The 15968-nt window shown below is 43.1% G+C and overlaps 1 protein-coding gene across 2 annotated transcripts in view; it reads right to left on the reverse strand.

Annotated features, from left to right (window-relative positions):
- PAQR8 (progestin and adipoQ receptor family member 8) overlaps positions 1-15968 on the reverse strand; it is a 41446-nt gene that overhangs the window by 11345 nt on the left and 14133 nt on the right. The window contains exon 2 of one of the 2 annotated variants that reach the window (XM_032864538.1): positions 5101-5238. The exons of the other annotated variant lie outside the window; for it this stretch is intronic. Within the exon in view, the coding sequence (XP_032720429.1) occupies positions 5101-5151 (51 nt within the window). The 5' untranslated portion in view covers positions 5152-5238. The remainder of the gene's footprint in view (positions 1-5100; positions 5239-15968) is intronic. 2 annotated transcript variants of the gene reach the window in all.

The raw sequence follows: 15968 nt of genomic DNA on the forward strand, positions 1-15968 counted from the left end.
TCCTAAGGCTACACAGTAAGTCCCAGAGCCAGCAGGTAACCCAAAGCAGTTGGCCCTAGAGTCTGGGCTCTTAACCATTATGTCCTTAAAAACTGCGCTCTAAATGCATACCCAAAAATGATGACATGCAACTTCAGATATACTGCTGTAAAACTGCTCTGCTCCATTAACAAAGATAATTTGTAGTTGGCCTTACAAAAGCAATCAGTATAACAAAGCTCATTTCTTTGCCACTTAGTTGATCTGTAAATCAGATTTCAAGAGAAGAAAATGTGACTTCCAGAAAATCTGACTGAAATCTATCAGACAATCCAAATGGGTCTCTAACCCAGATAAAAGTGATCATAAACCCAGTGGGCCTCTCACTGTAGAGACATGCCATTTGTTATGACTGGCTTTGCAGAACTGGTGTGGTGAGGCATTCCAATCATAAACCTAAAGACCAAGGTCATTTATCAACCTGTTGGAGGAAAGCACACCAACAACTCAGAATAGTCACTGAATTCTGCTGTCTGTAGCATGCTATCTAAAAAGTCTTTCCCTGATTAACAAAGTAGAGAATTACATGAAAAACTCCATTATTTGGCAAATGGACATAGTTTGGTATTGATGATATTGTATCTGGAGGCCAAATAGAAGTGCTTCAAAGTAATGGTGTTCCCTGATCTATTTCCTACTTAAATGGAACAGTCTTGGAATAGCTGATTCTCTAGGAAAGCACCAGATGAGGATGCAGACCTCCCAACTTCTAGGGGCACCTGGGTGACTCAGTCGGTTAAGGGTCTGACTTCTGATTTCTGCTCTGGTCATGATCTCAGGGCTGTGGGATCAAGCCTTGTGATAAGTTCTGCACTTAGCATGGCATCTGCTTCAGATTCTCTCTCTCCCTCCCCACCTGCCCCCTCCCTGCTCGTGCATGTGCTCTCTCTTTCTCTCTCAAATGAAAGAAAGAAAGAAAAATTCCAACATCCTGTTCCAGCTCTATCACTAACTATGGGAGTTTACGCAAATCATGCAACCTTTCCATCCTTGGTGTCATTGTCCATAAAATGGGGTTGTAAAATTCTGTAATTTCCTGCATTTTCTGTAAAATTCTGCAATTTTCTGTAATTTTCTGTAAAATTCTGCAGTTCATTGGGGCTGTTTTGCTTTGTATGGAAGATCAAGCAGTGTGCTGAAACCACCAACAAACAGATCCTATGACATCACCTCATGTCACTGTGTGGGGGGCTCACACAGATGGCAGGAAGGTGGCCTGCTGGTTGTTGGACAGAGAACAAAAGAACAGCAATTTCCATCAAAGAGAGCAGAAGAAATGCTTCCAGAATCCAAAGAAGGCCAGTGTTACACATCACTGCATAACTATAAAGGGCTGGGAAGAAACAACAGTCAAAATGCCAACTTAGGGTCCATTTATAAGGACTGGAAACTTGCTCTGAGCAGCCTTAGGCCTAACGGAGACAGACGTGAAGCTGTAAACAGCCTCAAACACCTCCAGGATCTCTAAGCATCCTTCAAGAGAGAGGCTGCCAGGCCCACATGGATCTTTGTAGCCACATCTGCCAGGTAACATAAAAGTGTTTATAAAATCATTTTAAAGAATGGCACTACCAGCAGAATCTTGTTATTAGAGATAAATTTGACAGGAATTCGGATTCACAAAGGGTTAATGCATATTCTGTCCATATTTAAGAAAACCTAACAATCATAAGTAATATCTCAATATCCAAAAATGGGAGATCTGATTTCATAAATTCTGATTATGCAATAGAATACTATAGACCTATTAAAATAATTATGTAGATATTTAACATTTATTGTTTTAGAAAGATGAATGTGAAATATGTGTGTTTTTCCTTGTTTTTTTTTATTGAGTCTCACCTGCACTTAGAACAGGGATTGATTAGCACATAGTAGGTGCTCAACAGGGATTTGCTGAATAAATACAATGAATGAAAGACATTGTTACAAGGAAGAAGCAAATTAAAAGAATATGTCCTACTTTTGTAAACATATACATATAGCACAGAATAAGTATGAGATTGCATATAATCAAAACATTAATACAGACATTGTTAAGTGGTGGGCTTAAGGAGAATTCTACTTTTCTTCTAGGGTAGATACTATCATTATGGTACTCTTTTTTCTTTAAAAGACTTACTTTTGAGAGAAAGAGAATGCACACGTGCATGTGTGTGTGGGGAAGGGCAGAGGGAGAGAGAAATCCTCAAGCCAATTCCATGCTGCGTGCAGAGCCTGATGCCAGATCCAATCCCAGGCCCTGAGATCACGACCTGAGCCAAAATCAAAGAGTCCGATGCCTAACCGACTGAGCCACCAGGCACCCCTCGTTACAGTACTTTTTTTTTTTTTTTAACGATTTTATTTATTTGACAGAGATCACAAGTAAGCAGAGAGGCAGGAAGAGAGAGAGAGGGGGAAGCAGGCTCCCCACCGAGCAGAGAGCCTGATGCGGGACTTGATTGCAGGACCCTGAGATCATGACCCTAACTGAAGGCAGAGGCTTAACCCACTGAGCCACTCAGGTGCCCCCCATTACAGTACTTTTTAACAATGAACATTTACTACTTTTGTAATTGGAAAAATAGTTATTGCTATTCTACAAATAAGAATATTTGACATAAGAATGTAAAACTTGGTAAAACATCATTAAAGAGTATAATGGATTTTAAGACACTCTCCCTCATTCCCCCCACAAAATCACCCCAGGATTATAAAGAAATATATACTTATTTGCATTATTCTATGGATTTTGAGTTCGACTAGTTAAGATTCCATACTAATAAAATTATTATTGGAAGCAACCTATCTATACTTGCCATAATGTAAACTAATGCTCATGGGGGCTTGGAAAGGGAAAAATAAATATATTAACATCTACCATTAAAGTGGCAATCATGTTCTCTTAGATGGCGAAAGGCAACATATGCAATATTGTCTGAAGAGGTAATCACTGCACACAAACCCACATGGCCTTCATACCAATCAGTCCCTGACCACATGGGAACCTGACATGGCTGAACCCTGCCTGAAAAAAAAGTGAGATGCTCCTGTGTGCTACAGATTGCTAGAAACACGTGTCACCTTCTGGGCTCAGTGCCCCTTCCAGCTCTGGATCTCTTCCTCTGTGCATCCCCATAATATTGATAGGAGAAAGAAAAGACAATATTAACTTGCCGCTGTGCTCTGGGGAATCTGAACAGCTTATTTCCTCCTAGTGCCTTTCTCTCCAGCTGGAACCCTCTGGCCGGGATTCCTGCATTTTCCTCCTTACTTCCTATACTTCCCACATCTCAGGTCACCTCACTTGAACAGGTACTGTTTTCCAAATGCATCGTTACAGACAGAACACACCTTCCACAGGCAATAGATGGTATCTGTGTTTCATTCCAGTGGGACGACTGAGGGGAGCTGGAACAGTTTAGAACACACTGAACAGTCCGAAGTCAATCAACAGGTTAGCTGGGTGTGAGGCTCGCTTCTCTTCAGAGACTTCTTGTTTGGGCAGAGGTAAGCGCTGCTGTCTGAAACACCTGCTAATTAATGCCTAGGGACAGGAGTCCCCCCAGGCTCTTCTTAAGAGTGTAACTACCAGCCTCGTTAGGTACGGGCTGGCACAGTAACGCGGCCTCTCGCCTGCAGGAAGCTTCATCACCCACCCGCAGTCCTGCTGGGACTGGGGCCAACCCAGGTGAACCCTGAAGAGTGCTGCACACTCCACTGGCAGGAAATCAGTCTGGGAAATGTACTTTCCATAGAAGAAGAATCTGATAACGAATTAAGCCCAGTTTGGAGCAGGATGTAAGGAAAGCCCTTTCCCTAGCAATGAAAAGTTAACCCTTTTTCCACTAACACAGTCCACTCCCTTGGTAGTCCCAAGGCCCGGACTTTTTATTTGCTCCCAAGAATCAAGCAAGTCACTTCAATTCTCAGTTTCTCTTTACATATCCTCAAGGCCTTAATTCAATTCTGCATTGACCACAAAGCCTTCTCCAGGCCACCCTGATTTCTTTTCTCCCTGAACACTCACCTGCCTATTCTGCACGTTTGGTAAGCAGAACATCGAGACACGAGCTCTGTTTCTCTGCTGTGTAGGAAGCCTTGTGTCCCCTGTGTATTGGGTTGCAAGCTCCTTGGACACTGACTTACTCATCCTTTCTCTCTCCTATCAGCAACTATCAGAGTAAAGGTGCCCCAGAATGTGTCAATAGATAATTGTTTAAGACAAAGTGAAATACGATTCCCCTTTGGCCCTCTTTGCTTTTAAAGGTAAAACCAGTGAGATCTTTGATAATGAAAATGGGAGTTATTTTTCAAAAGGAAACAACATTTGAGTTGGATGTTGTTTATTTGGGTGTGGTTCATCTATGTGGTAGGTATCCACAATGATGTTTAAACTGTTAACTGATTTCCAGTCACCAGCTCACTTGTGGTCTATCTCGTCTTACCATTGGCACTTTTGTGCCCAAGAATGCCTGAGCCAAGATTCAATATAGAGAGAGGCCATGCAGAAAGAAGGGTAAAATAAAATAACATTGGAGCAGGAGTTCGCAGATTAGGAGACCTAGTTTTTTTGATCCTTGTTGCATAGAAGTCAGAACAGATTGTCCTGGTTCCCTAGCAAGCCACACACTTCGCCAGTGTTAACTGTGCCCCTCTCTATGCCTGGCAAAACCACATTCCAGCTCAGATATAACCTCTTCTGTGCAACTTAGCAGAGCTAATCATGTCCTGTTATATCCCCTTAGCATTATGTTGTAACTGGGTGTATACATGTCTTCCCTACATTAAATCATGAAACTCATTAAATTGCACAAGGACGTTATTCAAGACATTAATTTTATTTATTTATTTATTTTAGTTTCTGTTAGTTGATTGTGAGGATAACAGGTGCAAAGAACTTAAGTGACCTATTCAAAGCCCTGAATCAAATCAGTCCTTGAAGTATGAGCAGACCCCGCTGCTTCTGAGTTCTGTGACCCTAGAGCCAGCTATCCGTATCTCAGAAAAAGAAAGTCCCTCAAGCATGAGTGGAAAAAGAAGAGCTGGATGACAAGTGAATGCCTGTGTGCCTCTGACCTGATGACAGACGAGGAATCGTGGCTCCCTGTGACATCCTGGGTGCGTCATCCAGAGCCTCCTCTCCTAGGACTTCTCAGGAGGACCCTCTGAAAGGTACCCGTGAAGACCCCTTTCCACTTCCCAGTGTGACCTTTTCTACAATTTGGAGTAATAATTCATAATTAGCAGCTGGTCTGGTTAAAAATCATTAGTCATTCCATTGAGGAGCTTCTGTTTGAAAAGCCTGAAAAGTTCAGATTGGTAACCATAAACTGTCCCATAGCTTCAGTTTTCCTCTCCATCACATGACGACTGCCCACCTGCCTAGCCTGCAAGGTCTACCAAGGTAGTGACTGTTTATCACTCAGGATGGCGTTAGCTCCAAGAGCTCAGATTTGACGCTCTTCCTTCCTGACTATATACTCCCAATGTCCACCTGAGTTACTGCATTACCCTCTAACACACTGGGCTCTTCCAAACCTCTGGTCCCCCACCCTTCCTTCTCTCTTAGCCCACCCACCTCATTTGGCCCCATGGACAGCCGATTTCATTTCTACCTTGGCTGGCACCTTCACCCTTCTCTCTCCACCCTTTCGCTGGGTCAGCCTGCATAGCCCTACTAATTTCTCTCTTTCCTTGCCAGCTACTATGTACTGCTAGAGACACTCATGAAACACTGAGACCATTATGAACCCATGCCTTTTAACCTCCACCAAGGCTTCACAATATACCTCCGGATGAACCACGTTAAGCACTGTGTTTAAAACCAACTACTATGTACCGAGTTTTGTGACTAGTGTGACCAATCTCCCAATCACCTAGCCTGGAAATCAAACTGGACTTTCTCCTTTTCCTCTCCTTCCTTCAAAGCTGTCATCAAACCTTTTTTTTTTTTTTTTTAATTAAGTTGCTGTATATCCAAAACTGATTCCTTCTTTTCATTCCCCTATAAGCCCATATACTGTCTCAGTGTTACTATGGTGATAACTTCACAACTGAGCTTGCTCCCTCTAATCTCTGGCCCAAGTTCCATCTTATCCGACTTGACTAAAGTTTGGCTGATGATGGTGATAACGTGCCCCAAAACCACTGGTAGCCTTCTCCTCTCTGCCAAAGACAGATCATATTCCTGAGGCTGGCAGTCAAGGTCTTCTGTGCCCTGACCCTAATCTGCATCTTCAGACATCACCCCCTGCTTCACTTCATATGGAACAAAATGAAGTAAACAGAATAGAACAGGTCAGGGTGCACCTCACATATAAAGGGTAAGTCTGTCATGCAACTCGTGGTTCCTAAAATAAAATCTACTTGTTGCCAAGGGTCGTGTTAAAAGCTTGCCAACCGCTGATCTACACCATTTGCTATACCTAAGCGTGCCCTGAAACTTTCTCTTTCATTTTGAAATTATGAAATACTTCCAGTACACAGACTAGTTTGTAGGATAATAAACAATTGTTGGTCAACCCTTAACATATAACCTGTACTTCAGATTTTAAAATATGCATTTATGTGTGTGTATACATGAATGTGTTTATGTATGAGTCTATATACGTGTGTGTGTGATGTGTGTGTGTATAAAACAGCCACAACTGAGACTTAGCCTTCTGTGTCCACCCATTCCATCCTTCCCTCCCACTGACAGTCTCTATGCACTGAATTTGGTGTTTTTCATTCTAATATTTTCATATTATGACACTATAAAATTATATAACTAAAGTAATGATATAAAAAATCATGAAATTAAATATCCATAAGGAATATATACTGTTTTGTATATTTTTAACCTTTATGTAAACTTTGTACCTAACATCCTGCAGCCTCCCTTCTTTAATAGGTTTTGTGTTTTTCCACATTAATCGTGACATGATTCTCTAGTTGATTCGTTTTCTCTGATCAGTATTTTCTGAATAATTTCTTTGTCCACCCTCCCCCGTGGATAGCCACACAGGTTGTTGCCAGTTATTTGCTGTGACAGACAAGGCCGGAGTGTAGTTCCTACATGTCTTCTTCCGTATATCCCTTTGAAGCGGATTCCTCTTCAGATCTTTGCCCAGGCTGTTCCCTTTACCTATCTCTAGCTCAGAAAACTTCACACTTCTTTGGTGATTTCTATCTATCTCTAGCTCAGGAAACTTCATCTATCCCCAAAGGCACCTCCCACATGCCAAGTCTTCCACGCCTTCCTATTCACCCAGTCCAAGCAATATCGTCCATCTACTGTCCTGCAGCTTTCAGTGTGTATCTCTTGAAAGACACCATCACATCATCGCATATAACTTTGTCCTGCAGTTGTTTGGGTACAGCCCCTGACTTTCTTATGGGCAAGTACTATGTCATATGGCACTCAAATCTCTCCCCACCCCACCCCCACTTAGAGCCCCGTGCAGATATACGCCCAGATTCTCAGGGCAGATCCGCAGGAAATGTCTGTAGAAGCCACTGAGCTTTCCTTCTTTTGCTACCAAGCACTGCTATCACCATCTAATGACAGCTCTCATGACAGCAATATACACCTAATGGCTGCTGCATTCTCGTTTGTTATCATTTCACCATGAGGGTAAAGAGAAGCCCATTACTACCATCAACACTGTATGTTGGAGGTAAATGGGATACCCTGAACTTGGTAACTTCCTGGGGCTAAATGACTACAGGAGGTGCCTATGTGTTAAGAGCAAAGCAAACATATTCAGATGTAAAAGAAATCAAACATTGAGCAGATAAGCATGTGACAAATCAGTCAACCAATGCTTAGTGCCACCACTGTAGGCAGGACTTAAGAGGGAATCCATTTCTCCTTCTACCTAGTCCCTAATAGTCCCTAGACCTCAGCAATCACTCTACCACTCTAGCCTGCAGAGAGAGACAGAGTGTGTGTTGCCAATGGCTGCCCGTGTAGCTTCAGAAACCTTGACCGGGGACAGGATTGTAGAGAGGCGATGTGCCTGTCCACCCATAGATGCTCATCTCCCCTCCAAGTTCAGTGATGTGGCAATGGGGGCATCGTGAGGGACTTCTTCCTGACTCCAAAGCAGAGATACATTGCCATGATACTTCTTTTGTTTTTACTAGACATGGATAAGGTTCACAGATGAGATGTGGAAAAATCAGTTCAAGAACCCAATGCTGCAAACCACTTTCCATTTTACTCATCAGTACAAAGTACTGGCTTAAATGATGTCAAGTTGACACTTGTTTATACAAGCCTCATAAATCAGTAATAGAACATGTCCAGGTCACGGGATTTTTATAAGCATTCACCATCCAAGCCATATGACCTACCAGAGAGACAGTAAAAGAAGCTGCTCCCCCGCCCCCACCCCTGCTCCAGTTAGGGCTTGACAGAAAGGTCAGCTGAAGCCCTGAAAATCCTAGTCCTATGAGGAGCTTAAAACTCATGTTGGAAATGGGCTAAACAAGGACAAGCAAACTTACGAGGCACTAGGAAATCAAACTCTTGATTTCTGCTTCTAGGTTTTGGAGTTTAATTTTAGGAAGGGCCAAGGATGAGAACAACCATTTCTCTTTACTGTAACATGACCTCGAGTCTCAGGTGACATCTGATTATAATCTGTGCAAGCGCCACCTGAGTGCCTGGATTGTTTTTCCAATTGGGTTGAAATGCCCATGGCCACGGTTTCTGCGTCACCTGCCTGCCAACATAAACTCTACAGCCACCACTTGGTCTTTGCCTTGGCATAGCCAGCCGCACACCACCTGGGGGCCCTGGAAGATGGAGACTCCGACTGTAACAGCCGCCAAGACACGAACAATTCCTCCAGTCCTCGCCCAGATCGCCCCTTCTCAAGGAGCCGTCCCCACCACCCTACTGACTTCCTATCACTTGCACCCTCCCCAGCCCTCTGGGGCCCCTTCCTCTGCTCTACTTCTTGTTTTCTGTGGTACCTTTCACTTCGTGCCTTCATACATTACTTCCTTTCCCACAGGTGTTTTTTTTTTTTTGATTGCGGTAAAATATACCTAATGAAATTTTCCATCTTAACCCTTTCTAGGTGTATTAAGTACATTCATGTCGTCATACAACCAATATCCAGAACTCTTTTCATCTTGTGAAACTGAAACTCTATAGCCATTCAACAGCAACTCTCCCTGCCCGCTTCCTCCAGCCCCTGGCAGACACCCTACTACTTTCTGACTCTACGCCTTCGGCTACTCCGGGTCCCTCAGATAAATGGGAGCAGGCAGTGCTCGTCTTTTTGTGACTGGCTTATTTCACCTGGCATGCGGTCCCTTGGATTCATCCATGTTGTAGCATGTGTCAGAATGTCCTTCCTTTTTATTTATTTATTTATTTATTTATTTATTTATTTTAAGATTTTATTTATTTATTTGACAGAGAGAGAGAGATCACAAGTAGGCAGAGAGGCAAGTAGAGAGAGGGGGGGAAGCAGGCTCCCCTGAGCAGAGAGCCCGATGCGGGGCTCGATCCCAGGACCCTGGGATCATGACCTGAGCCGAAGGCAGAGGCTTTAACCCACTGAGCCACCCAGGCGTCACCTGTCCTTCCTTTTTAAAACTGAATATATGTCATTGTATGTATACACTGTACTTTGGTCATCCACTCATCTGTCCACGGACATTTGGGTGCATCCACCTTTTGGGTAGTGTGAGTAACGAGGCTATGAACATGGGTGTGCAAACATCTCCTTGAGACCCTGCTTTCAGTTCACAGGGGTAGAGAGTAGTCCCCCTTATCCGCAGTTTTGCTTTCTGCCATCTCAGCTTCCCGCAGTCAAGTGTGGTTCAGAAGCAGGTGATCCTCATCCTCAGGAGGTCAACAGGAGCCTAACACTAGGTCATAGCGCCTGCGTCATTCCCCTCCCTTCCTCTCCTCCCGTGGGCATGTTAGCTACTCACATCACAAGAGGGCCTAGTAGGGCACAACAAGGTACTTTGAGAGACAGAACACATTCGCGTAACTTTGTTATGGTACACTGGTATAATTGTTCTATTTTATTATTAGTTATTGCTGTTAGTCTCTCACTGTGCCTGACTTATGTTAAACATTATCATAAGTATGTATGTATGTGACAGATAGAGAATTCAGTACTCTCTGCAGTTTCAGGCATCTACGGCATCTATGTCTTAGAACATAGCCTCTACAGAGAAGTGGGGGGGATTACTATACACTCAGAAGGGCAATTGCTCCATCATTGGGCATTCTATTTTTTTAAAGATTTATTTATTTGAGAGGGAGGGGAGAGTCAGAGGGAGAAGGAGAGAGAGAATCTCAAGCAGACTCTGCACTGAGTGTTGAGCCTGACATAGGTCTTGATCTCACGACCCTGAGATCATGACCTAAGCCAAGATCAAGAATCAGATGCTTAACTGACTATGCCACCCAGGTGCCCCTGGCAATTCTATTTTTGAATTTTTTGAGGACCTGCCATACTGTTTTCCATACTGCTTGCACTATTTTACAATCCCACCAGTACTGCACAAGGGCTCCAATGCTTCAGCATCTCTGGCAACACTTGTTACTATCTGGCTGTTCTGTTTTGGAATTTTTTGGTAGCCATCTTAATGGGTATGTTGTTAATATATTATTTTTATTTATTATGTTTATTGTCTGTCCTTCCTGGCCCTGCTGCTAGCCCAGGATATAAACTCCATTAGCAGAGGGATCTTTTTTTTTTTTAAAGATTTTATTTATTTATTTGACAGAAAGGGATCACAAGTAGGCAGAGAGGCAGGCAGAGAGAGAGGAGGAAGCAGGCTCCCTGCTGAGCAGAAAGCCCGATGCAGGGCTCAATCCCAGGACCCCGGGATCAGGACCTGAGCCGAAGGCAGAGGCTTTAACCCACTGAGCCACCCAGGTGCCCCGCGCAGAGGGATCTTTGCCTGTTTTGTTCACTGATGTATCCCTTTACCGAGAACAGGACTTGGCATATAGTAAGGGCTCAGTATATATACACTGTAAGAATGAATAAATGAATTGGTGAAAGACACACTGACCATATACTGGTCTTTAACTTCCTTGTTTCTATGTCAAAATCTCAATCTGGCACTCTCTCTCTCTGTTTACCTGTGTATCCATCCATTCACCCATTACCTTTATGCAAGCTACTTAGCACCATATGAAAGCAATTATTTTTTGAACAAATATTTGCTGAATGTCTTCTATGTGCCATTACTATGTTCAATATTGTTCAGATGGAAATCCTAAAGCACCTGGAATTCCGTGTTTTGGGAGAGCGCACAAGAAATCCATAAGAAAACCAAGGAGAGAATCTGTAGTACACACAAAATTTAGTTCTTATCGGGCATGTCCATTTATTATCGATATCCACTCGAGATCTCTGCTCATTTGTAACACAGTACCTCAAAATGAACACAACACAACGGAACAGAGCTTCTTCCTCCACTGACCGTGCTTCTGTCCCATGCTCCTTGTCCCTATCTCAATAAATGGCTCCCAGAAACCAGAGATATGTATTTTCCCTCAGCCTAACCTGGTCCTCCCCTTTATCCAGTTACCAATAATAACTATTCTAATGACTAACATATATCGAACTCTTACTCTATGCAAGAAACACTTCTAAGTTCTTTGCATGTTACTTATTTATTACTCACAACTCTATGACATGGAGTACAGATGAGGCAACAGGTCACATCTCTTGTCCAAAAGAAGGGACCACACAGCTGGGAAGTGGCGGAGCCAGAATTCGTACCCAGCTAGTATTTTTCCAGAGCCTACACCCTGAACTTCTACACTATTCAGGAAATGCTTTTTCAAGCTCATTTATTGAAAAATAATTCTAAAATGTATTAGCTCACTTTCCTAAATGTGTAAGTGAAAATAATTTGTATTAATTCAGAATTGTGCAAGTCCTTCAGCTCCTTCTGGATATCACTGATCATTAAGCAGCTTGGATAATGGAGGTACCAATCATCAGAAAGATTGTGGACCGTTATCTATGGTGAGCCTAGAGCCTCACTAGGAAGTTGCTCTTAAATAAAAGTTCCTTTTTTTTTTTTAAGATTTTATTTACTTATTTTCAGAGAGAGAGAGAGAGATAAAGTGACCACAAGCAGGTAGAGTGGCAGGCAGAGGGAGAAACAGGATCCCAGCTGAGCAGAGCCTGATTCGGGGCTTGATCTCAGGACCCTGGGATCATGACCTGAGCCCAAGACATATGCTTAACCATCTGAGCCACCCAGGCATCCCTCTTAAATAAAAGTTTTAATAGGACTTTATCGTCCTGTTTTAATATTTTTTTCCCCAAAGCAGAATGTGTCAGTAACAATTAGCTTAAGACTTCATTGTCATTTATGTAAACAAGGCATATCCATTATATAAACACTATTAAAAATGGACAATTTGGGGCACCTAGGTGGCTCAGTGTGTTAAAGCCTCTGCCTTCGGCTCAGGTCATGATCCCAGGGTCCTGGGATGGAGCCCCACATCGGGCTCTCTGCTTGGCGGGGAGCCTGCTTCCCCTTCTCTCTCTGTCTGCCTCTCTGCCTACTTGTGATCTCTGTCTATCAAATAAATTAAAAAAATAAATAAATAAATAAGTGGACAACTTTTTTCTACTTTGAGGTTGTATTGATCTTGGAGGCCATGGGAGCTGGAAGGCAGAAGGCCCAAACCCTACTCAAATTAAATGAGTCACGTACTTAAAAATAAACCACAATCCTTCTGGCTACCAATGGTGCCATCTGTAAACCGAGAATAATAAAGGCCAACAACTTGAGGTTTCTGAATTAAAGTTGAAAAAAAAAATAAAAAATGAATGTAATTATAAGGCTAAAACAAGATGCCTGCGGGTCCAGAAAGTGTCACTTCCAAGATTTCACGTGTAACAGGCTACGTTAAGTGCATCATCCATTTAACATTCAAATGAGATGCTTTTAGATCAGATGATTTTAACCCAAAAGGATGCACTTTAACATCTCAAGAGCGCCTTTAGAAAACAAACGACGCAGTACCAGCCAGAAGCTATTCAGGCGAGTTGCACAGATCATACGGTCTTGGGAGGAGACAAGCACTGATTGTTACCAGAAAACTCAAGGTCAGAACTTGGAGTCCCATTTCCACCACCCCAGGGCTCGCTTCCACAAAGGACGGTAGTATCTACTGAAAAGTTGGAATTATTCCCCGGCTCGCTATTTCAGCCTCACCAACACTCATCCCCACCAGAGAATTCACCTCCTTCACACATTCCCAAATAACAGCAGCAAACGGTGTTTTTGCCCCCCCCCTTTTTTTTAAACAACATCCAAAAAGATGGAGAAGGTAAAGAATGTTGTTAACCAGAAGTGATTTCAGTTGAAGTGTGATTGATTGTTTTTCAGATAAGCATTGCTAAATAAAAGTAGGAAGCAGGGCTCTAAACATAACCTGATTTTTAAAAATACCTTTAAAATACTTGGCCAGGGGCACCTGGGTGGCTCAGTCTGTTAAGCCTTTCTGCCTTTGGCTCAGATCATGATCTCAGGGTCCTGGGATTGAGCCCCCACATCAGGCTCTGATCAGCAGGGAGCCTGCTTCCCCCCTCTCTCTGCCTGCCTCTCTGCCTGCCTGTGATCTCTCTCTCTGTGTCAAATAAATAAATAAATAAAAATCTTTTAAAAATAAATAAAATTTAAAAAAATACTTGGCCAAACTAACGTTTTGTTGACCTATGTGGGTTTTCCCTTCCCTGCCCTTTCTCCCCAGCCCCCATTTCCAGTTGAGACTTCTGAAATGGAAAAAGGCCTCTGCAGGTCCTTGTTAGTAAATCAGAGGATCCCAGAAAGAGCTTTGGTTTGACTTTTGCTTGCAAAAGAATGTACTGTCAGTTAAAACAGCAAGAGAAAACCACACTTGAGAACACAGCTGATCTTAACCACCCAGAGGGCAGCCGGGCATCTTCTGTCAATCTTCCGAGAGATGGCTAAGCCTGGAGCAGCCCTCACAGCCTCCATCCACACAGTTGATCAGATGGTAATTTTTTCTGGTCACTATAGACTGGCCCAGGTCATTCCTACAGTCTATATTATCATCTATAATATGGTATTGAGTACTTAAAACATCTTCTGTCAAGGAAGTCCTGTTGCTTCACAGGCATTAACTTAACAACCTCCGAATTCCTTCAAAAGTAAAAAGAACTGTCAGCGGAGAGTAAATTCATTACAATTAAGCACTAAGTTTCTTGTTTTCACTTCTCATTCAACTACACTGAATCTAAATTCAGCTTAATACAACTGGTAGATCAGATTAGGAACGGCTTTTTTTTTTTTAACATTTTATTTATTTATTTATTTGAGAGAGACAGAGAGAGAGAGAAAGCGTAAGTGTGGTGAGGGACAGAAAGAGAAGCAGACTCCCTGTGCAGCAGGGAGTCTCACGTGAGGCTCGATCCCAGGATTCCAGGATCATGACCCAAGCCGAAGGCAGATGCCCTGAGCCACCCAGGCGTCCCCTCAGGTTAGGAACTCTTTTTTTTTTAATTTTTTTTTTTTTTATTTGACAGAGATCACAATTAGGCAGAGAGGCAGGCCGAGAGAGAGAAAGAGGAGGAAGCACGCTCCCCACAGAGCAGAGAGCCCGATTCGGGGCTCGATCCCAGGACCCTGGAATCATGACCTGAGCCGAAGGCAGAGGCTTTAACCCACTGAGCCACCCAGGCGCCCCTCAGATTAGGAACTCTTAAAGACAGGTTCTGGGCTGCCATTCCCTTGAGCATTAAGCTTTCCATTTCTCCCATGAAAAGAATGACTTTAATTTGTCTTACTGACTAACCAACAATCTACAAATCTAATCCACTATGGGTTTGTGCTACGTATATCCACACAAACCTACTATGGGTTGAAAAGGCACAGTCACTGCCTCTAAATCCTCCATCAACCATCAACAATTAAAACATTTTCCTCTATCATCTGTTTTCCAGATGGTGGTAACATCTCCCTCCTCCCGACCTCTGATCAGATTCTGGCTAAAAGAGGAGAGCTGGTCCCTAGCTGTTAAGGACCTAATGGGACCTCAGGCAGAAAGGCTCAAGGGATTTTAGTGTGGGGAGAGCTTTAAAGACCATTTACTTTGGAAAAAGCAAATAGATTTCAGCCCTAGTGCCAACCTCTTTGGTAAGGGCTTCCTAGAGTCCTGTGCTGAGAGGCATTCTAGGCATGAGCCGAACTCAGAGGGAAAGCTTCTGTGACTGACTTACTGCCACAGGCTCTTGATTGAGGGTCACCAGGCTCAGGAGGGAGCCATGGCACAGAGCCATATATTTGCCATTCCTGAGTTGATTCTACAATATGAAGCTAAAAGACTTGCAGTCCACTGTTTTCCCCACTTGACTTTTTAAAAAAGTAGAAGTCACAGCAATCATAAAAAACTACTTTGAGATATTCATGACAATAAATATTTAAGAAAATCCATGCTCCCTAAAAGGGACCCCAGCCAAGGTCCTTGCTGACATGTCCCAGAGAGAGCCAAAGGTGGAATTTGTTTGTTTGTTTGTTTGTTTGTTTACAAGAGCAAGAGAGAGAGCATGAGTGGGGTGAAAGAGGGAGAAGCAGACTCCTTGCTGAGCAGGGAGCCTGATATGGGGTCGATCCCGGGACTTTGGGATTATGACCTGAGGCTGAGCCATCCAGGTGCCCTACTTTTAATTTTTTAAATATTTTTATTTATTTGAGAGAGAGAGAGAGATGAAGAATCTCAAACAGACCCCACACTGAGCGCCAACCCTGAGATCACGACCTGAGCTGAAACCATGAGTGAATGCTCAACCAAATGAACCACTCAGGTGCCCCCAAAGGTGGAATTTCTAAGTTCTTGTTCACCTGCACCCTGAAAGGTGCCACCTCTTAGAGCTCCACTGAGAGAGGGTTAAGTAGGAGCTGAGTAGTCCCCCAGCAGTTATGTGGCTTCTGTGATA

The sequence above is a fragment of the Lontra canadensis genome, unplaced genomic scaffold, assembly GCF_010015895.1.
Source record: "Lontra canadensis isolate GAN:19392208 unplaced genomic scaffold, GSC_riverotter_1.0 scaffold27, whole genome shotgun sequence".
Taxonomy (NCBI): domain Eukaryota; kingdom Metazoa; phylum Chordata; class Mammalia; order Carnivora; family Mustelidae; genus Lontra; species Lontra canadensis.